The sequence below is a fragment of the Nipponia nippon genome, unplaced genomic scaffold (genome assembly GCF_047370975.1).
Source record: "Nipponia nippon isolate SJK-2023a ecotype South Korea unplaced genomic scaffold, ASM4737097v1 scaffold_3, whole genome shotgun sequence".
Taxonomy (NCBI): Eukaryota; Metazoa; Chordata; class Aves; order Pelecaniformes; family Threskiornithidae; genus Nipponia; species Nipponia nippon.
In genome coordinates, this window is record NW_028262347.1 from 69010542 (window position 1) to 69035661 (window position 25120).

General features: G+C 38.0%; 1 protein-coding gene across 28 annotated transcripts in view; it reads left to right on the top strand.

Annotated features, from left to right (window-relative positions):
- The window catches only part of CACNA1C (calcium voltage-gated channel subunit alpha1 C), a 487583-nt gene that overhangs the window by 57044 nt on the left and 405419 nt on the right, over positions 1-25120 (top strand). For all 28 annotated transcript variants that reach the window (XM_087765448.1, XM_087765421.1, XM_087765445.1 and 25 more), the window contains exons 2-3: positions 16018-16339; positions 19928-20033. In XM_087765448.1, coding sequence (XP_087621574.1) covers positions 16018-16339; positions 19928-20033 — 428 coding nt within the window. The remainder of the gene's footprint in view (positions 1-16017; positions 16340-19927; positions 20034-25120) is intronic.

The window sequence follows — 25120 nt, forward strand, 5'->3', positions numbered from 1 at the left end:
TTTCCTTGGTGATCAGCAGTTTTATAGTTAGGAGAGGTAATGGTCATGGAAGGAGACCAATATCTTAGGTAACTGGAAACGAATGATCAGGCAGGTTTGGTCAGAGACCCGCAGGTTTGGTCAGAGACCCACAGGTTTATGAGGAGTCAGTGCAGAGATCTTGGTATGAATTTTGAACTGGAAGCTTTATCATCAGGGTGTGCGTGGTTTCACTCTTGGATGTAAGTTGCAGGGATAAAGTGTGCTTCTCTTGAATGTAATGTTACTATGATCAAATGTGAATCTGATAGAAAAGGGGACTGCTGTCTGGTCTCTCCCTAGGGACTGCACATGGTAGTGTGTGGTATGCACACAGTGTACTTGGTGCTAATCGATAAGAGGAATTACACTTCTCTCTTCCTCCCAGCTGTACGCATACTTATCAGTAGGCACCACTAGGGCTTGAATAGCAACCTAGATATACAGGCATTTCTGGTTTTATCTGCCATCTTTCCAGTGTGTGTATCATGGGATGTTTTTATTTTTGTTTTCAAGTAGTTGGAAAAAATTATCTATGCTCTGGAACCATTAGAATGTCTCAGAGATGTCTGCAGTTGCACTGTGCCTACACCGTTGTGTATATACATAGGCAGAAGTATAATTTGCTTAGTGGACCAGAATGAATAAGTGACTGTGATTGGAAGGATCTAGCTGTGTTATGTAAGATTTGGAAAGAAACACAATAGTACGAAATAAGAGAGAAATGGTTTATGTTTTCAGATTGTCATTCTTCATATAGTAAAACTAATCATTTGTCATAGATTTCATTTTACCTCGCTGCAGTAGTTTAAATTGTCTAGTTAGAGCTAATAATCTAGAGTCCACGTGTAGTCAGTGGAGAGGAAGGCAGCCATGGCCACAGAACACTGTAGATATCTAAAATAGGTGGGGCGGACTGCTTTTTTGGAAGTCCTTAACTGTGCCTTGACTATGTAGATAAAGCTTTGAAGACTAAGTTAGACTAAATGTCAGATTTTAGATCGCTAGAACCAGTGAAATAAATTCCACCTCCTGCATGTGTGTTGATTTCTAATTTTGGTTGTCAATAACAAGAGTGTAGTGTGAAGAAAGGAGTTATGTGCCTATAATAGGTTTTAGTAAGTAAGTCACCCGTCTTTCAGGTGATCTGTGTGAATGCAAATAGATTAAATGTATACTTCCTGCCTGAATACATGCCATTAAACAAAAGAGATTGTTAAAGAAAAGCATGACAAGGCAAACAATAACTCAGGAAAAAATCCCTGTTGGAAATTCAGGAAAGCTGCTTCTTGAGGAATATCCCTGTCTCCATCTGGGGTGAGAACAATTCATTTTTCCCAGGACTATGTTTAAGAGTGGAGAATACTGTGAATGCAAAATCGGTAGCTTCAGGAAGGAGACAGGGCTTTCCAGGCGGTGTCAGTGAGGAATGGTAAGCATGCCAGAAGACACAGCATCAGAGAAACCATGCAGCAATCAATTTAATCCGCTTCTCCTAGCTAGCGAGTGTGGTTAGCTGGGCTGGCCGGAATGTAAAAAATTTACAAGGAAAGATTAATAGTTAGGTAATAGCAATGTAAAGAGTTCTCTGCAGTAACTCTGTGGTTTGTGTGTTTTGTGCTTTCGGGTGAACAAATACAGCATGCCTAATTTTGAAAGTGCCATTTTTGAATCATTGCAAACTTATACAGCAACAGAGTCCCAAAGAGAAGATAAATTGAGGTGCAAAATTCATTTGGTCTTGTTAACTTGGCAACTTTGTCCAACTTTGGATGTTTGCAAACAGGCTTCTGCCTGCCAGAGCCTGGAGTACCGGGTGAAGTGTGCTGGGTCCATGATCTCAACAAGAGGGAGAGCCCTTGTCCCTCCAGGATGCAACCAGAGGAGAAATAGAAAGGTATTTCATTCTGGTGACATCAGGAGAAAAGGTTAACCCATCTCGGCAGGGCAAGTTTTTATCATCGTAAATAAAGGGTGACACACACGCTTTCTTTAAATCTTTATTATCTCAAAGAACATGTATCTTTTCAAAATTTCTTCCTCTCACTGCCACAAGCAGGGATATGAAGTCTTTATGTATCATCCTATTATCTCTTCAGAGCCTCTCTTCCCAGAATTTATAGCCTTGACTCTATCATTCTGCCCTCTGTGTAAGCTATATAGTGACCGAACACCTGCCGTGCCCTGGAAGAAAGGCCGTGCTGCGGCAGCTACAGTATGCGAAGCAACTATTGTAGCTTCTTGAAGAGCATCAACAAGAAATTCTGCTCACAGAAATTGTCATCTGTGATGGGGTAGACCAGTTCAAAGCGATACTTGCCCTTCTTGAAAAAAACTCTTTCTTGCGGGGTGCTTATAAAATAATTGAACTCTTTGAATTCGAATTTGAAAATTGAATTTTGAAAATAGGAAGTAAGGGGAGTTTTTTTGATGAATAGTAACAATTTAAAAATGTAGTACCTCCCATCAGCAGCTTCCACTTTAAACTTTCTATAGAGACATCACAAACATATGCTATGCCTCTATGGGAAGCTACTCTATAATTTTGCATAGGGTTGTCTATGATGCTTTCTGTCATCATTTCACCATTTGCTTTTGAATGCTCTTTTACTGCCTGTGCCTGGTAATGATACAATGACTCAAAACTTGAGACAAGAGAATGTTTCAGAAAAATGTATAAATTTAAGTGGGCGTAATTTACTTAAAATAACATAACTGGTTTTGTAACACTACTTTTCTGATTAAGCCATTGTGCTGCAAATAACTTGAAATAAGGACAACAATGGGGATCCCCAGTCTATGTGAAAATGTTGCATTTATCCCGCTACAGGCCTCAATATGTTGCAAAAGATACCATTTTACAAAGAAATTGCCAACTGATGTATTTTAAATATCATCATAATAGCTTTTTGTTTCCTACTGTCTTTGGGCTGTCTGTGGATAACAGATTTTTGAGGACATCTGCCAAGCTGAAGAATCTCACCCAGCAGTTTCTGAATCCTTCTGTTTGAGCACCAACAGGGACATTAGAGAAATACCCAGGCCTGACCTGGGGAGACAAAGTGGAAGTGACCCCTGACATTTCACAGTTAAGTTTTCCACTTGCCAGGCTTCCTCGTTGTTAGCAATGTGTATGTTATTAGTCATTTGAGTTTGCTTAGTTACAGCTACCAAATATTTAATCTCATAAGGGTTTTTCCAGTTGAAAGGGTCATGTGGTGTCAAAAAATCTTTTGCATGCTCATGCTGATAAATTCTGATCAATTTCTTTTAAACTGTCTCTTATATAAGACTAAATTATTCAGATGCCTTTAGTCTCTCATTGTAAGATGATATCGCACTCTACATTTTCTTGTACCTCTTCTTCTCAGTTGTTTAAACTATTTCATTTTTTTTTTTGAGGTGTGGATTCTAGAACCGGGGCCTGCGATGTTGTGTTCCATAGTAATGCTCTGTACAGCCACGTTACCTGGGCTTTTAGGCTCACACATAGGTTGAAACTCATTGAGGTTCATGTTGTCTGTGTGTTGGTTCACTCTGACCGTGAGTTAGAGCCAGCCACCTCGCTCTCAGGACGAAGCAGCTCAGTCATGAAAGAGGAGCTAACTTGCATGCGTGCTCTGTCTCCAAACAGGGAGGGCACAATACTGATGCCAAGCTCCAGAGGTAATGAGAGATGCCTGCTCCTTGTAAATAGGCTGGATGTTTTGTTTTGGTTTTTTTGTTTTCTTAACGAGCAGTAGAAACGTAGAATCTCTTGAACTGTGTTCAGATGCTATTAGAGTAAATGGTTTGTGGGAAATTTCTTGCCTCTTTTATGATGCCGATCCTACGACGCGCAGAGCGCCCCAAGAAAGGAATGCAAAAGCCTCAGCTTTCACCGCCTTCGAGGTGATCTGAAAACTATCAGAAAGATGGAGCTGGAGCAGTGGCTGGAGCACTAACTCAATGGCAGTGCATAAATATTGCCCCCTGACTTCTAAGCAAGTGCTCTACAAACGTGGTGTGCATCTGCTCTTGCCACCTTTGCTCTCGTATGTGTAAACTCAGTAATGATCAATGAATCTGCTTTTATATAAGCAGGATTTTTTTATTTTTAGAAAGAATCTATAAAGACTGTCTCAAACATTTGTCTGCATCTACTGCAGAAAAGGTCACAGAGAAGCTGGTTAACAATGTTTGTATAGACAATCAGTGACATAAGAACTATTTCAGGGTTATGTGTTACAGTGTTCAACCTAAGATGTAAGCCAGATGCTGTTTTTTCTCATACAGGTGCTTACAAAGATTGTCTTTTGCTAATCTTTCCCACCTTTTATTATCTCCTCCCCCCGCCTTTGCTACAGTTGCAATCTTCTGATTTAGTGCCTTATTTAGTTTGGAAATGCTCTTAAGCAGCAGAGCAAGTCAAGAGTGCTTGTTTTTGCATCTGGATATTACACATGCTTGATATTGAGACTTGGAACATTCTCCAAGAGGATACCAGTAAATAAAAAATAATGTTAGAGAAAAGTCTGCATGTTAGAGATAGAATATACTACTTTAAATATTAAAAAACTCACTAAAATTATTTTCTTCTATGCAAAGTGACTATAAAAATATGACTCTAAATCACAAAGGTGTAGTTTGAATAAAAGATTGTTGGTTTTGGTTTTTTTTTTTTTTTTTTTTTCAAATTGCCTTTTAATAGCACCCTGAAACAAGCCACTGTTTTCCTTTGTTGTGTAGCATGGTTTATATTCATGTGGTTAGTAATTTTCTGTGGGTTTGTTTTAATGGAGGTTTGCAAGTGCCAGGGCTTCCTTTTCTTGCTTTGCACAGCATGTTGCATATAGAGCATCCCCTTGAGATTCTGTGGATAAAAGGAAATAGAAGGATAGGACTGAGGCAGAATAAATTTTTTTTCTTCCCTCAGTTCAAATTTTGCTATTTTCTGCAGGATCTCTTTCTAGCACCTTAACGGTGCCAAGTTTAAAAGAGTCCTCCTGTTCGAATATTTTTATTTTGTCTAAAATCATTCAAAATAAGATAACATTAATTAGATGACTGAAATTAGAAGAAAGCCCAAACTTATCTATTTTTACTTGCTTAATTCTTAGGATTTGGTAGAACTTTTTGCACAGTCTGTTTCAAAACTTTCCTGTACAGTTGCTTTTTCTGATGTATTGCTGATCTTACTCCAAGCAGCGTCGAAAAAAAAAAGTAGCGTTTTAAAAATAGAAAGATGTGTTTTTTAGAACACTAAGATTAATAGCTGAAATCAAAGTCAGTTCTGACACTTGAAACATCTTTTAATACCTTTTCCTTTGAAACTGCTTGCATTTCAAGAAGGGAGTGCATCTTTAATTTATTAGGATATTGCATGCCTAATCTAAAATTAGGTAAATGCAGTTTAAAATAAATCCTAAGTTTTGCCTTTCCGAAAAGCAACAAATAGTTTTTAGGCAACTCTTTTGTGTGGGTGCTAATGATATAATTTACAGATGTCTGGTTTTCACAAAGTATAAGGTAGTAGGTACCTCTTAAAATTAGGTATACGCTGTTCTCTTAAGTTGTATGCCCAATACCTGAATGAACCTTTGATTTGGGTGCCTTCTGTGACCAATCCTTGCAACCCTACCCACAGACTGAGAGGCAGTAGTAGTGGTGCAAACTATGGTGCTGGATAGCCAAAGAGGTTGATGAAATTTGACCACTTTGAATGAGGGGTCTAAAAAGGAGGAGGGATGGGGACCAGATGGCCTTCAGAGGTCCCATTTAACCTAAGTTGTTGTATGATAACGTGAATTAATGGCTTTGTGATGTGGGTATCACCTCTGGGAGGGAGGGCTGGCAGGGAGTACTTATGGCTTGCATAAGAAGGTTAGATATACACTCTCCTTTTATACACTTGCTAAGCTCTTTCTAACAAACTGCCTGCTGTCTGGATTCGTGCAGCTGAACACTGATCCCATAAGCAGCAAGAGGAAGCAAAAAACTCAGCCTGTAAGAATTTGCACTGTGTATTGTTTATCAGGGCTGATCTCCATTTAGATTTGGATGCTAAAAGGTTTTTTTGTTGTTGTTTTGATTTGTTGGTTGGTGTGTGTGTGTCTTTATTGAAATTCATATTGTCTGTAACTCAGATACAGACGTATATGGAGATGTCTTTTGTGTTTTTTAGTCATCATCTACCTGATGCAACTGGGAACAGACTGCTATTTCTGGACTGAGAATACTATGAGTTGTGAAAGAATTGTGATTGATTTTTCTAGGATGAAGAATCATTGAAATTGCAGGCTTTGAATTATTTAGATATCATACATTGTACATATTTTCCAAATTTTGTCATGTTTTGGGCCAAAAAGCAGCTACAGAGTTTGGCCAAAAGCAGCTAGAGAGTTGCTCTGTACCTTGAGCACAAACACATGTGCATGCACGTACTCCCCACACATAAGTGGGAGTCATTTAATCTCATTTAATCCACTTAAATTTGATGTGCAATTAAACTTATGTTTTAGATTACTTGTGTACAATCTGAAGAGAGATTGGCACTTCCAGCAGCTGGTTTCACTTGTATTTCAGACATCGGTCCTAAGAATGGAAGAAATGGTCTTCTGCACTGACTGTAGACGAAGCTTAGACAAGATGCCTTTTTAAAAATGGTTTGGGTAGGGTGAGGCAAAACACATTAACAGGTTGTGTATTGATTTCTATCCCACTCTGCATTCTCAGACAAAGAATCTGGAGGCTATCTAATGCAGTAAAGATTATTTTAAACCTGTAAGAGCTTCTTTTCTGTAAAGAAGCTATATTTAGATTACTAACTAAAAAGTGAAGAGTAATCATTCACCAACAAGAAAATGATGAGCAGTTAAGTTGACAACTTTGTCAGAAGAATCCAATCTATCGAGTTACAGTTAATCTCCAGAGGAATTTTACTGAAGTCAAGGAAAGTTTACCAAAGATGTGCTTGATCCCAGTATCCTTGGTGGTAACATTAATTTAGATGAATGGTGCAAAAATACACATTTAAGCAAGAAAGCACTCTCTTGGTGTCTCCATTTGAGGATCTGTGCCTGGAGTTTGTCCAAGAAGCATGTTGTTCTTCCAAGAAACTCACCATGACGTGTATGCATGTTACTGCAATGGTTTTGTACTGATAGGTACCCTAAAATACTTTAAAAGATGTATCAATGCACTATACCATGAGACGTGCATCTATAACTGCCTCAAGCGAGGAACATTGGTTTTTAATTCATGTGCCATTTGATGTTAGAAATGCCTTTGTGCTTTGCATTCTGTGGGAGATTGCATTATCACAGCAGAACTATGGTTTTACGTAAAAGCTCTTGCTAGCCATTCCTTCAAATACATGGCTAATTGGGTTCTCTCAGGCTTATTTGAGATGAATACAAATATTGTTATTAGTAAAAAGGATCTTTGAGTTGCCAGTCCTCTGTTGCTATTTTTGAGTGTTATGAGTGTTTCAGTGAGCTATGGTTGAAGGAAAGGAAAGTGTTCCCTGGCTTGATTTCCGAGAGCTTAATCTAGATACAACCAGAAACATGTCTCAAGAAACCAAAAAGGATTCTTTGTGAGTTTCTTTGTGTTTTCTTGTAGCTTGCAAGCCACAAGAAAATGCAAGTGCTCCAAAGGAGATTGGCCTCTTAACACACCCCCACCCTCCCACCCCCAGCCTAATAAATTTGTCTTCTAATAGAATTTGTAGTCCAGCTGAGTTGTATTATAGACTTCTCTGTCTCTCCTGATATCTACATCAATTATCAAACTTTTCATATTAGACACTTGCCTTGGGGCTTAACATTTAGTAGGCTCCATGCTTTTTTCCCTTCCTCCTCTCAAAAAATAATAATAAAAAAAAAATCTTACCTCCCAGTCTAGTTCTCTTGAATCCATAGTTACAGAAGAGAAAATTGGAAGCTAGACGGATTTTTGTGACTGCTGAGAATTTTCAAACTTGTGGCTTTCTAGATTCTTCTGAGCAAGATTTGACAAGATGCCTCTTCACTGAAGGAGGCTGAACAGACAGTTGCTTTACTTTGTTTTGTTTCAGAATGGAAAGATAAAACTAGAAAAGTAAAAGAAGGAACACTCAAGTGATGATATCTTAGATGACAACTTGTTATCACCTGCTAATTAGAAGGAGGGGGATGCTATCATTGGTGTTATTGTAGACTGAGCTGTAAAAAAACCAAATTTGCCAGTAAATAAGTAAACATGCTTTTACTACAAGTCCAGGATTGTGTCTTTTATTAAAAAAACAAAAAAAACCACCACCCAAAAAACCCAATGCAACCCAAACACCTCCCCCCACAAAAAGCCCCAAACAAAAAAAAAAAAAACACCCCAAACACCTGAATTGTGTTCATTGAAAACCAGAGCATTTTCAAACAGAAAAGTAAGGGAAATGTTAGAAATTTGTACCTTGGTGCCTAGATCCTTTACATGTCTAAGTGCGTATATATGGAGGAAAGATCTTACCAGGAAGCAAGGGGTTTCCAACGTACTCTGAAACGAGGTATTCTTGCATGGAGAGAACTATATATGTGGTGATTTTAAAGGAAGAGTTGTCCCATGATTTATTCCAGTGTAGACAGGGAATTATTATTGCTTGTATACTTGTTGTGCCTTAGTCACAAGCCAGGAATCTGTTGTGCTGGATGTTCTACCAATATAGAAAAAAAGTCTGTCCCTTTCTCAGAAAATTCAAAATCTAAATCGTGTTGGCAAAGTTACGATAACTTACTATGCAGTGTCCGTAGTTACTTTTCAAGCATAAATCTTTAACTTGGAGGCATTCAATACTTGAAGTAAGAGGAGCTTGTGCACTTGCTTTCTTTATTGAAATGGACTTGTTTTTTCACATTGCTAGTAGCTCATTGCATCTTTTTATGTTAATGGCATGCAGCAAAAAAAACCTCTGCTTGGAGGGGGGAGATAAAGGAAAACAAAGATCTAGTTGCAAATGAAGCATGCTCCTTGAATAAGATTTTTTGTTTAGATTTTAAAAAATGTTTAGTCTCAACTATGGCAAACAAAGTGTCTTAAATCATGTATCTTTTATGTGTGTGTTCTGAAGCCCCAAAACAATTTACAGGAAAAATTCTTTAACTCTCTTATCTGGGCTAACAACTACACACTGAGTTTTAGTCTGACATGATGTTTAAAAGTGTATGTATATATTATAAATTTTGTTATAGAAAAAGCCATAGTTCAGGTTGCAATCCAGCTTTCATTATAACTCCTATCTCTACTTACAAATTACCTCTAAAAAATGTTCTTTTTGGAAAAATCTAGTGTCACTTTAGCAGTTAGCTGTCAGAATTAACATCTTGTCAACTTTTTTTTTTTTAAAGGCAAATAAAGAAAAATATCCAAATCATGCTTTAAAGAAAGTGAGTTTTGTATGTGTGCAGCCCTGCATTTGCTAGGGGAAATTTCCAGGATTGTCAACTGAAAATTTAATAAAGGTTTCTGGAAAAGACTGTTTTCCTGTACAAATAACTGTGTTTATTTCACTTCAAGATTTTGAACTTTGTGTATGGCTATTTGTTATCATCCTGAGATATTGAAAGACTTTTAGACTTTTAGAAAAATATATTTGCATAGTGAGGTTTTCAAACCAAAGAAACGGAGTTCCAGGTCAGTTGGACTGAGGGCCCTCATCTTCCCCACCGTGGAGTGATGAATATGCATATAGAAGTCTTACAATGTGCTTATGTAGCTGTGATGATCTAAAGGTTTGAGTGAAGCATGGTTTACTCAGAGGGTTCTCTTTTGATAGATTAACTGACGGAAGAAATACATAAGCTTTCTGTGCAAAGGCCATCCCTCAGGTCAAACTTGCTTTAGACTAACAAAAGAAACTACTTCTCACTATAAATCTTGCCTCACGTATGTGATTCTGGAGAAATGTTTTTCTGGCCTGGTCTAAAAGACCTAGAGTGTGGGAGGTACTGCCACCAATCCAGGAAGTCAATAGGTGTGCTTCGTTGTCACTATGCTTAGAAAGTGTTTTCCTAAGGTAAATTCCGAATTTTTCTTACTGCAAAAGCCATTGCTTCTGCTTATTCACTGTGAGTATGGTGATCGATATTGCCTTTCTGTTCTTTGAAATAATATACACATCTATCTGTAAATATATATTAAAAACATATATATAAGATATATGTGCATATATAAGATATGTATAAGTATATACACACTTAAAGACTGTTATCATACCCTCCTCCCCCTCACATCCTCAGGAGCAGCAGTCCAAGTTCTGGCATTCCCATTTCTGATCACTTTGCCTCATAGCTCATGTTTTCTAGGGCTTTGGTTGGTATCTTTGTTCTCTTCTGGGCAGCCTGAACAGAGCCACATCTTTCTTGAAGTGTGGAACCTGAAACTGCCCACCGTGTTTCAGCTGAAGCCCTCCCAGCGCTGAGCTGAAGAGAAGTATTACTTGTAACATTGCATAGATTTTACCCTGTTTATATACTACATTGCGATGATTGCATTTTGTGGGAAGAAGGCAGTATGACAATATCAACTTCTGTTCTGTTGGGGATCCAATATAACCCTTAAGGCTTTTCTGAAAATAATTTGGGAAGTTGATTCATTTTGCTTAAATACTTTTGCATTTGTCCCTGCTGAACACCATTCTATTTTTAAGATTTTTTTCTCCAATTCATGAAGTTAATTTTGAATTCAAATCCCGTCCTTCAGTGTATTTGCTTTGCCTCCCAGCTTCATAGTTACCTGCTTGTTTAATAACATCATTCCCCATTTCATCATCTGGATCATTAATGAAAACGTTGAACAGAATCTGGTCCAGGGCAGGCACTTGGGTACCTCCATGTACATCCTCCACTTTGGACTGTGTACCAATCATAACTGCTCTCAGGCATCCACTGTTTTTGTACTAATGTTATAGCAATTTTTTTCTTGCTCATATGTCCCTCGCATCCTTGTGAAATTGTCATACAAGACCTCATAAAACTATTAATAAAGTCAGGAGACATGGCGCCTACTGCTTCCATCCTGCCTGCAAATTCTGTTACCCAGTTCTGAAAGGAATTAATTTTCTTTGGCACAATATATTCATGACAGATCCATGTTTGCTGCTGTTTTTCTCCTTGTCCTCCAAGTACTTGCTGACACTTGTTTATTTTACTTATTCCAGATTTTTTTCTGGAGACTGAAGTTCGACTGGATTTAAATTTCCCCCCTTCTCACTTTAACTGGGGACTCTGTTCACTCTTTCTCGGTTGTCTGAGATGTCTCCTGTCTTCCTTGAGTTCAAATCAGCAGCTAACAGCTTTGAGATTACTTCAGAATGTTCTTTAAATATTCTAGGATATTCTAGGGTGCGGTACCTAAATAGCTGAAACGATGGATGTTATCTAAGTACTTTCTAACTTGTTGTTTCCCTTTTACAGTTGGAAATGATACCTGTTTTGCTTTGGGGATTAATTGTGCTAGTCACCTGCTTTACTTTACTAAAATTGATGCAAAAAGGTCATGTAACACTTAAGCCTTCTTACAATCATCTATCAAATGCTCTCCTTTTTCCATTGGTTGATGGATCAATGTTTTCCACATTCTTCCTCTTGTTAACAGATGATCTCATACACTGACCTTTTTTTTTGGTGTTATTCTTCGTGTTTCTCATTAGGCACCTCTCGCTTCAGTCTTGTATAACTTTTTTCCTGTGTGCTTGCATTGGTCTTACACATGATCTTAGTAGTGTGACCAGTTTCCTACTTTCTGTTTGCTTTCTTTCAGTGTTCAGTTAAGACATTATGACTTAACCAGTTTTGTATTTTACTGTACCCATCTCTCTTCTGCTTTGGGGACAAATACAGTTGTGCAACACAGTTTCAAGGTTTGCATTTTTAGGATTCTGATGTTTTTAAAATGATGGAAAAAAAGAACGGTGACACTCCACATTGGCATAGCTCTCTTTTCATTTAAATAATTAATCTAAGGACAAATTCCTCTAAAATAAATGCGTGACTAACTAGATGAAGTCAAGAAACTCAAAAGTTGCAATTCCATTGTGTCATTAACTTCCCTCTTCTCATATAGAATGGTCACTGCTTATTTTTTTTAATGATGCTTTTGAAATAGTTAATAGGTGGCATGACGTGTTATTAGAATGCAAATAGCACTTCTAAAGGTATTAATGGTCATCACTGTATATTTTAATAGTGATTTTGGTGATGATCTTTTTGGTGATTTAGTTGTAAGCTTACGATGTCAGGTATTTTGTGCAACATGGTTTGTTTCCTGTTGTATAGCAACCTTTATCTGTTACTTTTCTGACTTAACTCTCACTTTTGAGACCTGTATTTCTGTTGTGGCTGCATTTGAAGTAGTTCTGCAACTTTGCATTTTTGCAGAAATGAAAGTCTCTCCTAAAGACTTCACAATCAAATTTATTCACTTATATGGACTTCTATGTTTAATTACTATTCAAATGCTTAAAACTCATGATCTGTAGCACAGAAGTGCTTGGGAGAGAAGAGTTTTGTGTACCAGCTGGACATAGTCAACAGTACAAATTCTTGCTAAAGGGTGGTACGGATTAGCAGGGTGATGATGCTATGGATCACAGTGCTTAGTGAGTTATTGCATTTGGGAGGGGGCTGAATCTCCATTTCCCACTTCTGGTCAACTTCCATCTTAATAACAGTGTAAACAAATATGATTAAAGTGATTTAGGTATCGTGAAACTTTATTTGTAGTGGGGGAAATAGAGTGAAGTATTTTAACTGCTACATTGCAAAATTAAAATAGCAAATCCAGTAACTGCAGCTCTCGGGTTACAGCAAAGTTTTGTGGTGGGGGAGAAATGAGAGCTATAGGTCAAATTTAGCATGGTGCCTCACAAGTTCAATATGAATTGTGTTCTGCTTGCTTCCTAGGAATTAACACGAAGAATTTAGATGATAGGGTAGAGTTTCATTCTCCCTGAAAGTCTGGCTATGCTGTCTTTGAAAATATTTTGCTCCGTTCTTGAATGTACTTTCTGTGAAGCTGTGTGAGCTTCACTCTTTAATTCAAGCTATTTCTATAAACTCCCTGTAGATCAAGTCATTCGTCACTGCCATTAGTTATTTAGTACAGATAGAGTCTGCAGTCTCTGAGCTTCATAAAACAGACAGATCCTTATCAGTAATCAATATCTGTAATATTTGTTAATATAAATCTGTCATTACTGACTCATCTTTTGAAATTAATTTGAGACAAAGCACTTTATTATGGGACTGGTGATTGTGGTAGAAGCAAAAGCAATGAAACCACCAGAAGCTGTATCCTTAACTTTGCTGGCACATCAAAGTCAAAATGCATAGACTTGAATCCTCATGTGAAACCTAACTAATAAGCAATAAAAACAGAGAAGCTTGACACATTCCCAAATTGCAGAAAAGTCTTCATTAAGATGCTGCAGCTGTTTATTTTCAGGACCACATGGTCTAGTCAGCATGATAAGACCACAGTGGTGATGGATCAGCAAGTTTGCTTTTACTGGAAAACACACACATCTTTCTTATCCACTCTAATAGGTCAGTATTAAAGAAGAGCTGGAGTTGGAGAATAATTAGAGTGATTTTCCATTTATTTTTCTTTCCAGCATGCCTCAGGCTAGGGAGGTCAAATAGATGTTAAAGAGAAAAACTGCAGCTGGAACTAGTCTGAAAATAAATATGTATCGCATGAGCAGTGCTGTGTACAATTTGCTTAGTCTTAGAAAACTAAGTTTGTCTGCCAGTTGATTGCCTGCTTCATCGAGGAAATCTGCTTAGCTTGTGTGATTCTGAAAGCGCTTTTTCTTCAGTTTCAAAATCTGAGGGATGTGAATTAACTATTTCCCATTTCTTGTTTCTTTCAGCTTTCCCTTTCACATATCAGTCGTATTACTCACCAGCTTCCTTTGGCTGGTTTGCAACTAGGAGGTTTTTCAGTGAGCAGAGAGAAGCTCTACACTTTCATGCTGTGCAATGAAACTATAACAGCCTGGAAATCTTATGGCAATGCCTGACATAAAATAACATCTGACTCTGTCATGTCCTTCCTTGCAATTCAGTGAGATGAGTTTAAAAACCTTGCATGCTTTCTAGGTAGAGGCATATCCTGTTGCACTCTGTGTGTCAATGTGATTGTATTTTTTTTTACCTGCTTTAATTCATTTCTAGTGCAGTCATTGCTATGGTATCTTGGCACTGCACATCCAGCTATGAAATATGCATCTTGGGTAATTATTTTTGGTCAAGAACAGTTTGCTAGTTCCCCGATTTTGAATGTCTTTCATCCGATATTTTAAGGAAAACAATGTGTCACTTGGTCTTCTGTTTGCATTGTCCAGCAGTCTATAGGAGCCCATCTGATCTATGTAGTAACAACATATTTCTATATAAATCTACAGTGGAACACGGTCAATAGTAGACTTCAAGCTTGCCTTGAAATAAAAGGTGGTCTAACTCCTTTACTGGGTTTCTACTATCTGCCTCTTGTATGTACACTTTTTCTGAAGCATAGGCTCTGCTGATCAGATGTAAGGGGAAACACAATCTCTTGAGTGTGCAGTGTTTCGAAACTGAACTCTGATTTCATAGCCTGTGAAGGAATAAGATCTGTAGACCATTTGATCTTCCTTTTACCTGTATCTCAACAAATGGGCCACAGGCAAACTTGCAAGTCCACAAAAAAAGATAAGTAGTCTTTTAAATCTTATATAGGACATATATAAACAGGATGTTCTTCTTAATTAAAGTTTGCTGTTGTGACTTTGTGTAGATTTTATGTTGCATTTTTCTAACATGGTTTATATTTTCTTCTATGAAGTGTCTGTGGCGAAACTCAGTTAATCTTTCACAAGTTCTCACGTATCTCAATTGAAGCGTACTCCAAAGAGTAAGGGAATCTGTTTTGAAGTTTGAAAATGCACTCATTTTGAAGTGATTGAGGTTTTAATTTGAGTCACTGAAAAAGCCTCATTGACGAGACATGGGTGACTTAACCGTCTTTACTGAAACAGCGGAACAATTGCACTAGCTTGAAAGTGTGACTTTCACTTTTTGGTACTGCTAAGATCTAAATATCAGCCACATGTCACCTGGCATATATATTGTATTATTATGATTGGGCAAAAGCATATATTCCCTCAGTTTTGGCTAAAAGAAATGCAAAACTTGGGACTGCTCGGTCAAAATTCTTGTTAATACATGCTTTTTAAGTAAGCATTACTCCATTGATTTCAATAGTTCATCTATCTTAAAATCAGCTTATCAGGATAAGGAATCAGTTCCAGTGTCTAAATATATGTCGGTTGGCCTAAACTATCTGCACAGCATCCTATAAAGCACAAAAGCCATGAACCCTGCCTTTGTGTTCCAGTTTCTGCTTCAGCATACCTTCGAGTCAGGCTGTTCTTAGGCTTATACATATGTACCGTTTGCAGAGGGAATTAAGCTTATTGTTAAAATTTCTCTTTACCTTGAGGTAATCTTGAAAACATAAGGATTTTTATGATAGGACTTGAGAATTTCATTTGGGTGCTTTGCCATGTACTAAATTGCATAGTGCTGCACGTCTGTGTGATAAAGTGATGAGAACTAGCCTCACCTTTTGAGCTTTCAAACAACCCAACTTGCAAAACGTGTTGGTAAAAAAGAAAAAGGAGGACAGTTTATTTTCTCTGAATCCCTGGAGACTGAATTGATTGGAGGCAGGTCTAACAGCCCAGTGTCCATTGGGTCTTGTTGGGAGACTGCTGCAAGGTGAACGATTGCATAGTAGTATTACTTTAAAATGAAGAGCTTGAATTGGCGGAACAAGCTGGTAGTAAGTGGATACCCTACACTTATCCTTAACCTTAGCTCTTGATTTTACTGATACTTAAGATTTTTAAAAACACTATTTCTCTTTTCTGCTGTTTAAAAAAACATCTTCACAAATTTCTGTGGTTTTGTTTTTTCTTTTTTTTTTTTTTTTTTCTTCCTTTAACAGGTTCCAACTATGGGAGTCCCCGTCCAGCTCATGCCAACATGAATGCCAATGCAGCTGCAGGGCTTGCCCCAGAGCATATTCCTACTCCAGGGGCAGCTCTGTCCTGGCAAGCTGCGATTGATGCTGCCAGGCAAGCCAAACTGATGGGTAGTGCTGGCAATGCAACAATATCCACAGCTAGCTCCACGCAGAGAAAACGGCAGCAGTATGGGAAACAGAAAAAACAGGGTACCACCACAGCTACACGTCCTCCCCGGGCACTGCTGTGTTTAACACTGAAAAATCCCATCCGGAGGGCATGCATCAGCATCGTCGAATGGAAATATCCTTTTTGATGTTCTCATTTGGAAAACAGCAAATTGTTTGTGCACATCAGGCGCTATTCATAAGTGTGAAGAAATCAATACATTAAGTTGAAAGGCACCACTGGGAACGTAAAGTACACAAATAGTTTTTGATGTCTTAACTGAGATCATTTATGCTGGGGAAAAAAGAAGTTTAGGACTGAAGCCTTAACTATACCCTTGTGTAAGAAACCACTAGAAGTTTAAATGATAAAGGTTAGGGGTTGAATTCTACTTTTTTAAAAACACGTGGCCCAGGCTGAAATTGATGGGAGATATGCAAGATATCTGAGGCCAGAATTGAACTGACTCTATGGGATTGATAGCAGTCGCTAGCTTTCCCTTCTTTTTTTTTGCAGGCACTTAAAGAGGTGCCACCAGTTAAACAGCTCTGGTACTTTGAATCATATGCTTTTTTGTTAAACATGTGGGATCACGCTTTCTACAGTATGGAGAAAAGAATGGGACAAAAGGTGGAGAAAAAAACCCACAAATGTATGCAGTAAGACCCTGAAACAGGTCTAAGGTCTGTTAATCATATTGGAATTCCACTTAACCTAATAAGGCTCACTCATGTATGGTAAGAGATACTGGTTATCTGGAAGCAGGGAAAAATAAAGACAGTTAAAGTAATCCTGCAACATGTACAAATACATTACAGGGCCAGAGCTAGTAGTCTGAACAAGGGACAGACTGTGTCACAATGATAGATGATAACCACTGACACAGAACTGCAGAATCTAAGGGTTAGTGCTGCTTCCCTGGAAAGTCAGCGAGAGTTTGGCCATTGGCTTCATCACGTGGTAGGAGCAAAGCCTTTTTAGTCACCCAAGTCTGATCAGCGCAAGCTGGAATTTGAGAATTTGGCGTGAAACACAAAGTGAAATAAAATATACCTCCCTTGCCTCCCCAAAGAGAAACCAAGACTAACCCCGAACAGCCATTGTCAGTAAATCACAAGCTAATGGGGTTCTTCAGTAAATACAAAAGGAAAAAGCATGTTGTTAGGGATAGATAAGCATGTCAAGGGAAGGCAGTACAGAAATTGGCAGTAGATAATATGATAAAAAATGAACGATGGCATTTACGACAATGTGATAATATTGTTCCTTTGGGGGTCTGGTGGGATGTTAGAAAGATGAAAACATAGTATGAGTATATTAGACCTTGCTGACATGGACATATTTTTCAGATTAAGAACTTGTTAAAAATGTTCCTGTCAATTCTTAGATGTCCTTAAACTACCTGCCTGCCTATTCCTTTCTTCTTCAGATGCTAATTTGTAATCCCCCTGATTAAGTTTGCTACTTTTTATCCCTTCTGGCATAGCTGTGATACTTTAAGCATAAGATGATGGATGATGACTAACAGGATGAAGCTGAATATTGGTTTACTTGCCAGCACCCCTGTAACCATGTGTCTTTAGAGAAAGAGCACAGAGTGACATTTGATAAATGAATAAGATCAGCAATGAATGATGGGAATGATGTGTTGTAAAACAGGATACAGCACTGCTGAGATCAAGAGAGGACCAAACAATGCAATTAAAGCAATGCAAGGATGCTGATGCTTGCATTTTCCTGGTTTTGTTTGGGTTTAGGTGAGTTGGTGGAAGTATTTTTTTCCCCTTCAGAACCTCTCATTGGACATCTAGTGTTCATAAACATGAAACACTTCAATGACAAATAACAATATCAAAGGGTTATGATAAGGTTTAATTTTATTCTGTACTCTAAATTTTCCTAATTGCTAAAAACTATTGAAGAAAGCTTAGTTTAATTTGTTGAACCACTAAAGTCTAAGCATAGTAGCAAAAATTTAGCTATGTATTTAATTTTCTGCTATGTGTGCAGTGTATTTGTAGGTTTTATACCATTTTATTTTTACAGTGGAAAAAGAGAATAGAAGTAAAAAAAAAATGCATAACCAGTGATAAGTTAATAGATAATAATTGTGTCAAAAAGTCTAGGAAAAAAGCTATTAAGGAAAGCCTATGGAAATTCAGGTCTTTATGCAGTAAACACTATATATACAGCCTGAGGTATCTGAGGAGTCCCACTGATTTCACATGTAATCTACCCTGATTTGCTCCTCTTCCTCCATATTATCATATATCTCCTATTATTCATAGGTTTAAGCACAGTAGTCTGCCGAGTTGGAACCCTTTGACTCTCCCACATGTGAAGTGTAGAACATATCTGAGCGTACGCTGTGGGCAGGATATCTTGCAGTTCAGGCTGCTGCACATCCTGATCTCCAGTTCTTTCCCGCTAAAACCTGCTGAGAACAGTAGTCTGCTGACAGAAATCATACATGCTGTGTTGACATTTGGCAACACTGCAAAGCTAGTCCCATGGTAGACAAATTCATGCTCAAGTGCACTGTATGGCAGAGGTTATACTTGGCACTCTCCCTGTCCTGTCCTGCTCTTCATTCCCCTCCAGAATATTGGTGAGTTATCCCAGAGCTAGCCTCCAGGATATTCTTGCAGGCAAGTAAATGTAGACAGACTTTAAATGTGGTCTCTAGTCTGAGTTTGGAGACACTTCACAGGAATTAAGGAGTCCACCAAAGTAGATGAAGTACAGTGCCAGTATATTGGTCAGTAGAAAAATGCCCTTTGATTCCAATGGACAGTCAGTGGGGCATCAAGGTTGTGCAGGATTTGTTTGTTGAACATGCCAAATGTTTGTGGCTTGTTGTTTCCCCCCCCAAGTTGATGCCAGGCTGAAAAGCCCCTGAATTGGTGCTAGTTTCTCTGTCATAAGGAACTCTTGGCTTCCTAATATATATTAGGTGTCCCTATTATTCTGTCTATATATATATTAGGCTTCCTAATATAATTAGGTGTCCCTAATATACTGTCTAGGCATGTTTGTTTTCCCTATGGTGCCAAATGAAATGCAAACATAAGGAAGAAATACTCACTCAAATAATTTTTAAGCAAAACAAGTATACATGACAATGTGCAGTATAAGCACATTTTGGACAAAGCCATTTTTTTTGCCTTAACAAACTTTATCATCATTTGAATGTCTTCTAACTGAAGGTATGCATGTGTTTCTTGAGCCCTTGCATTTAATTTTGAGATATGAGAGAGAGATTGAGAAAGGGGAAATAAAAATACAACAACCACCACCCCCACCCCCCCACCCCCCAAAAAAACTTTTGCTAAAACTATTTCAGGGTTTGTAAATGAAGATGGAAAAGACCGAGAGAAACTAATCGTAAGAGGAAAGATGACAGTCCTTCTAGAACAGGCTTCTGTTATTAAAAATAGTACAGCCACACTTGAAAGAAAATAGGGAAAATGCAATCTAAATAAATAAAAGAAGAAAAAACTTTTAAGAAATCTGTGTTTACTCTGGCACGCGACTGGCCTACACTGCTTTTGACATATTAGGAAGATTCTTGGCTGGGAGTTCCTAAAAGCACTTAAAAAGGCATATGTTTCTTTTCAGAATATAAGGGGCTTGGAATGTTTTCTTTAAACAGAATTCTTATAAATCTTCTTTTTTATTTGTGTGTGCACATTTTGGAACAATTTCCTTAACTCCATTCCTCAGACCATTTGAAATAATTATTTTACTGACTATTTTTGCCAATTGTGTGGCCTTAGCTATCTATATCCCCTTTCCAGAAGATGATTCCAATGCCACCAATTCCAATCTGGTAAGTCCTTGATGGTGTTTAGTCTTACTATTTTGAAAGTCCTTTTTAAAAGTGATCAGAGAGACCGTTGAAGCTAGGGAACATAAATATATGCACCAAAGATGAGAACATAATAAAGTAAAAATTGTTTTTGAGTGCAATGTCTCCTCTATTCATGTTAGCACCTCTTTCGGTTGAGCTGGCTTTAGAAAAGAATGTTCCAAAAATTGCGCGGGTGTTGTATGTGATGTTTTGGTTAACAAACTTCTGCATGCTGCAAAAGTGCTTGGTAAGTTTTAAACTGCAGGTATTTGTGGAAGAAATCTTTTAATCATGGAATATATGGTGGTTTTTGTCTTACAAAGTGCCATTGTGGAATTCATACTGTCCCGCTCTCAGGTGATACGCGAGAGCACAGCTTGACTAATTTCTAGGAAGTACATTAATGCTTGCATTTTGCAGACGCATGTGTTTGGTTGAACAATGTTTGTGGGTTTGGGTTTTTGTGTGTGTAGTTTGTTTTTTTGTTTGTTTGTTTTTTTTTTTTTCCCCTTCCTTCCCTCTTGTTGGGGGAATATAGCTTTTTCTCTGTCACCACTGATGCTAATGTTGGTACTTTGGGATAGAGCTGTCCGTATAAAAAGGCGAGAGTGTTTGGCTTAGCATGAAGTCATAGCAAAGAGTTTTGTTCAGTAAGGGCACAACACAACAGCTCTGGAACGCAATTCACTGAATTAGCAGAAAACATTTTTCTTCTCAAATATGTGAACAAATCTCCTACTTGTCTGGTTGGATCAGGATGAAAACTTGCTCCCAGAGTTTAAGAGCTGGGATGCTATTTCCTGATTAAAATTTACTGAGACATAAGAACTTTTAGAGCAACAGAGGAGGAAAACAAAAGCCATATTTCCAAAGCAGGCTGACAGACATTGTAGTTAAAATGATGCATGCTGTTCTTGGAAGTCAGTCATTTGATTAAATATCTCTTGAAGCTGTATAAAACAAATTGCAAACTTCAGGACTTTGTTGGAACAGTGCTTCTGTGTTTAAACCCCCCCCCCCCCCCCCCCAACAAACAAACAAACGCAAAACGAAAAAAAACCACTAAACAAAAAAATCGTAGCGTAGTGCTTTTCCACTGTAACTCCTTAAAGAAGTTTAAAAATAGGAGCAGGATGAGATAAGTGATTGTTAACTTGTAACTATTCTCTATATTTACAGAATATATGAGTTGGTCTTGTTTCTCTTTTGCTGCTCTCTCTTTGTTAGCTTGACTTAGTGTTTAACAATGATGAATTGTGGTGGATATGTTTAAAACATTTCAGTATGGCACCTTTCAAAAAATGAATGTTTTTTATTAAAGTAAAGCAGATTCAGTTGATCCTCTGGCTATGAAAGGCAGTATGTTGTTTATTGCACATTCTGAGCTGCAAGGTTGAATGAGGAAAATGAAACAGAGTTGAAGGTTAGAGGACTCTTAATTGGTCTTGAGTTTAATTGGGTGTGGGTATTTGCCTTATTTCAGTGAGGAAACTGCTGGCTAATACTAAATTGGGAGTATATTCATAACTGAATAAGGTATATTGAAACTCTTCTACTATGAGAAAATATATGCACCTTGTGAGCTGAGTGCAAACATTCTGCATCTGTTTTCCAAGACATCTTTTGCATCATTTGGTCAATCTACCAAAACACTCATGTTATTTGTGAGTAGGATTCAAAAAACCCCAGCCAAGCAAGAATTATCATCTCAGGAAAGTTTAGAAATGTTATAGCGTTGAAGATGAGGAGGCACTGTTAATTTATCTAAATAGCTGTTTCACAGAAGTAAGGGGATAAGAAAGTAAAATGGGGAATCTGCATGACTACACTTTGTTCTTTGGGTCTTAATGGAAAAAGTAATTAAAAATGGAAAATGGGATACTTAGTATCCCATGAGGGGCTTGCACTAGTGGAATTAAGGCTTTATTCTACGCTATAGATAAAATCCTGGAGCTCCAACTGCTCAGTAGCCTTTGGTCCTGTGATCTCCTGTTAGTCCCTGTTTGTGGTCGTGGTTGTTGGGTTTTGTGTGGTTTGTGGTTTGGGTTTGTTTTATCAGGGTGACATACATATATCTTGGCGCATATATACTGCTGTTGGGAAACAAACTTTTTGATTATATGTCACATGCTGCAAAAGTTCTGAAAGTTTTCACAGAATTATGAAGAGTTGTATGTTGTGATCAGTGAGTAAAGTCCTGAACAACAGGGAGGGGAAATGGAGGCAAATGGGTGAGATAATGGTGAAAAAATGTGTTAGTTGTGTTTTGGAATGGGATGAAAGAATAGATGAAACTTGGAGTTAAAGGAAAGCTATTCCAGATGGCAGGAACTGCAGAAGAGTGGGACTTTACGCTCAAAGAGCCAAACTATCCATGGAAATGACTAGAAAGAAGCTGGGGTTAATAATGTGTTCCTGTAAAAGCTCATGTACTAACTTGATTTTTTTTTTTTTTTCCTACCTGTGAGCATGTATTTTGCAATCAGATTTATTTTGTAGCCATGAAGCCTAGAGCTCCCAAGGCTATGATCTGAAACAGGAAAGGAGTGTATGTCTGCAATGTGTGCATGTAGGTTAATAGCGTGCACAGATGTGTGTACTGTGCAGAAGTGCGAGTCTGACCAAATGTGTGCAGAATCTTCCTAGCTGCCCAGAAGAAATTTTCACTTGTGTAAGAACTCTTGATTCCTTTCCATTCTGCAATTTAGTTTTTTTTAGGGGTAAAGCTACCACAGAAACTCCCACCTCGCTGGCTTCCTGAGCCATCCCTAACTTCCTGAGACACGAAGAAACTATCTACAGAAAACAGATGATGGATAGTAACTGTTTTACAAAGCCTGAAAGTGACACAACAGTTTTCCAATAAGCTGCCACTTTTCCCTTAGGGTCCAAGTGTTCCTTCTCTAAGGTTTCATCATAACTTTTCAAGCAATGTTTTCTTTGGGGGCTGAGGTAAAAATTCAATCAGTTGTTTTTAACAAGCTAATGGAGCAGAGTGTGGTGAGAGAAAAGAAAGGAATTCTGAATTGTGCGAGTGGCTTCTTTTCTTCTCTCTGTAAAAGTAGAAAAATGATAGCTAAATAATGTTTTGATAAATAACTGCTCTGTATGAATTTCACAGATGTGATCAGCCATTGGTCAAATAGTGCGTACTTATTGCTGTATGCCTTCCACAGAAGTCTTGAAGAGTCTCATTTGCCTGTACAAAACCAGTAACCTATAGTCATACCTCCATTTTATCTTTAGGTGCAAGAACTATTTGATAGGATGCCACAGTAATTAGTATGAGCATTGGAACTAAATACAGAAGAGTCCAATAAATGATTCCTTCCCTTTTGTGTTAGCGAGGAATTGTGATTAGCTGTTATATTACATGTAAAGGCCAAATACCACACGGATGTTCTGGCTGGTTTTCTGCAGTCCGGCTTCCTATAATAATAATTCCTATAAATCCTCAAGCCATTTTTATCAAGTCTAGGGATGGTAACTTGGACTGTGAAGCAGTTTCATTTTTCAAATGCATGTTTATACTAAAATCCAGATTTTGTATTTTTATGCTTGCTGCAGTGTCTTTGTCGCTGGCTTTAAGAAAAATGCTGGAACAACATAATGTAGTAATAACGAATGCTTGAAATTGGCTTCAGCAGTTTTTATGTTTTACTTCTAGAGTGTGTTAACTAGAAAACTATTGAACTTGCACAAATGGAGGGGAGTTGTATTGGGTACAAAATTTTTTTGGTATTAATGAACTCTGTTGAGACTTTGCTTAAATTTACAAGTAAAGAAAGCTCATGCATGACCCTGTGCAAAGAACAGTTATGTATTCTCTTGATGCAGTCAGGAAAATTGGAGCTAGGTTGAGGGGAATTAAAGTTAGCCTGCATGAGAGGCTGCAACTGATATGGAGACTTTCTGCTTGTTATCCCTGCAATTATGTATTTGAACAGAGATAATGTACATTTAGGAATAAAACTATAGACTGCTGAAGATAGGAAGCTGAGAGGAAAATGATTCTGTCACTTTACTGGCAATTGCAAATGGCACAAGCCTGGTCGATGTCACAGCATGGCGATAACATAATAAGGTTAAGACCAAGGTTTACAACGCTTTCTGTGGAAGGTGACTCAGTCGGTTGTTTATGCTTTGGATAAATAGCAGGAGAAGATTCCTTGTGTTGTTTTGCTAGCTCTGCTTTCCCTCCCTTGTCCTTATTACAGGAAGGAAATTCTGTTGTACACTAGTTAAATTTAAAAAAAGATCTCTTGTGTTTATATGTGAGCTTATAATGGGATGTCACCTTCAGACTAATTTGTTAAACCTGAAATAGGACCCTGTGAAAGGAAAGATGGGATTTCTGCTTGCTTGTCAGTGCTTGTGCCAGCAGGTGTTTGTGGGAATGCCTGCCTATAGAAAGGGGGCTTGCCTTTCAGGAAGGTATGGCTGCTTTATTAACTGATTATGGTAGTATCCAGTTGAGCAGGTGATTCCTGTACAAAAAAGAAGAAAATGTTTTTAATCTTTTTGCATTTGTAGCAGACTGACACGATAGGTGTGGATGTGGCTATATATATATTACATTTCTAGATACTAGCATAACAAACTTCAGCATTTTTTATATCAGAGAATTCAGGAGTCAGCATATTGAGCAGTCTCTCAATTTTTCTTGTGCAAAGTCAGAAAGTGTTAGAGAGCAAAGTGGGGGTCAGGGGGTCAGGAAAAGAAAGGATGGCTTTTCTGGATAAGGATAAGGAAGAATACTGCATTCACTTACTAGTTCGGAACTGTCACACAGGAGGACGAAAGCAAAGATGTGAGAACCAAAAGCTTTTGTGCAGTAATGAGATATGCTAACATTAGGGGTGAGGTGCAGGGCAGGACAGAGTGGATACCAAGCTAATAAGCTCTGATAGGTTTATTAGCTTGGGCCTCATGCCAGCACTGCTACAGCTGGGGGAAGTTGTAGAATTTGAAAAGTGAGGAGCAGGTGACAGAAGATGGAAGAGAGGACCTGAGGAGGCTGGAAAGGGCATGGAGTCAGGATGAGGAGAAGAAGAAAGGAGATTGTT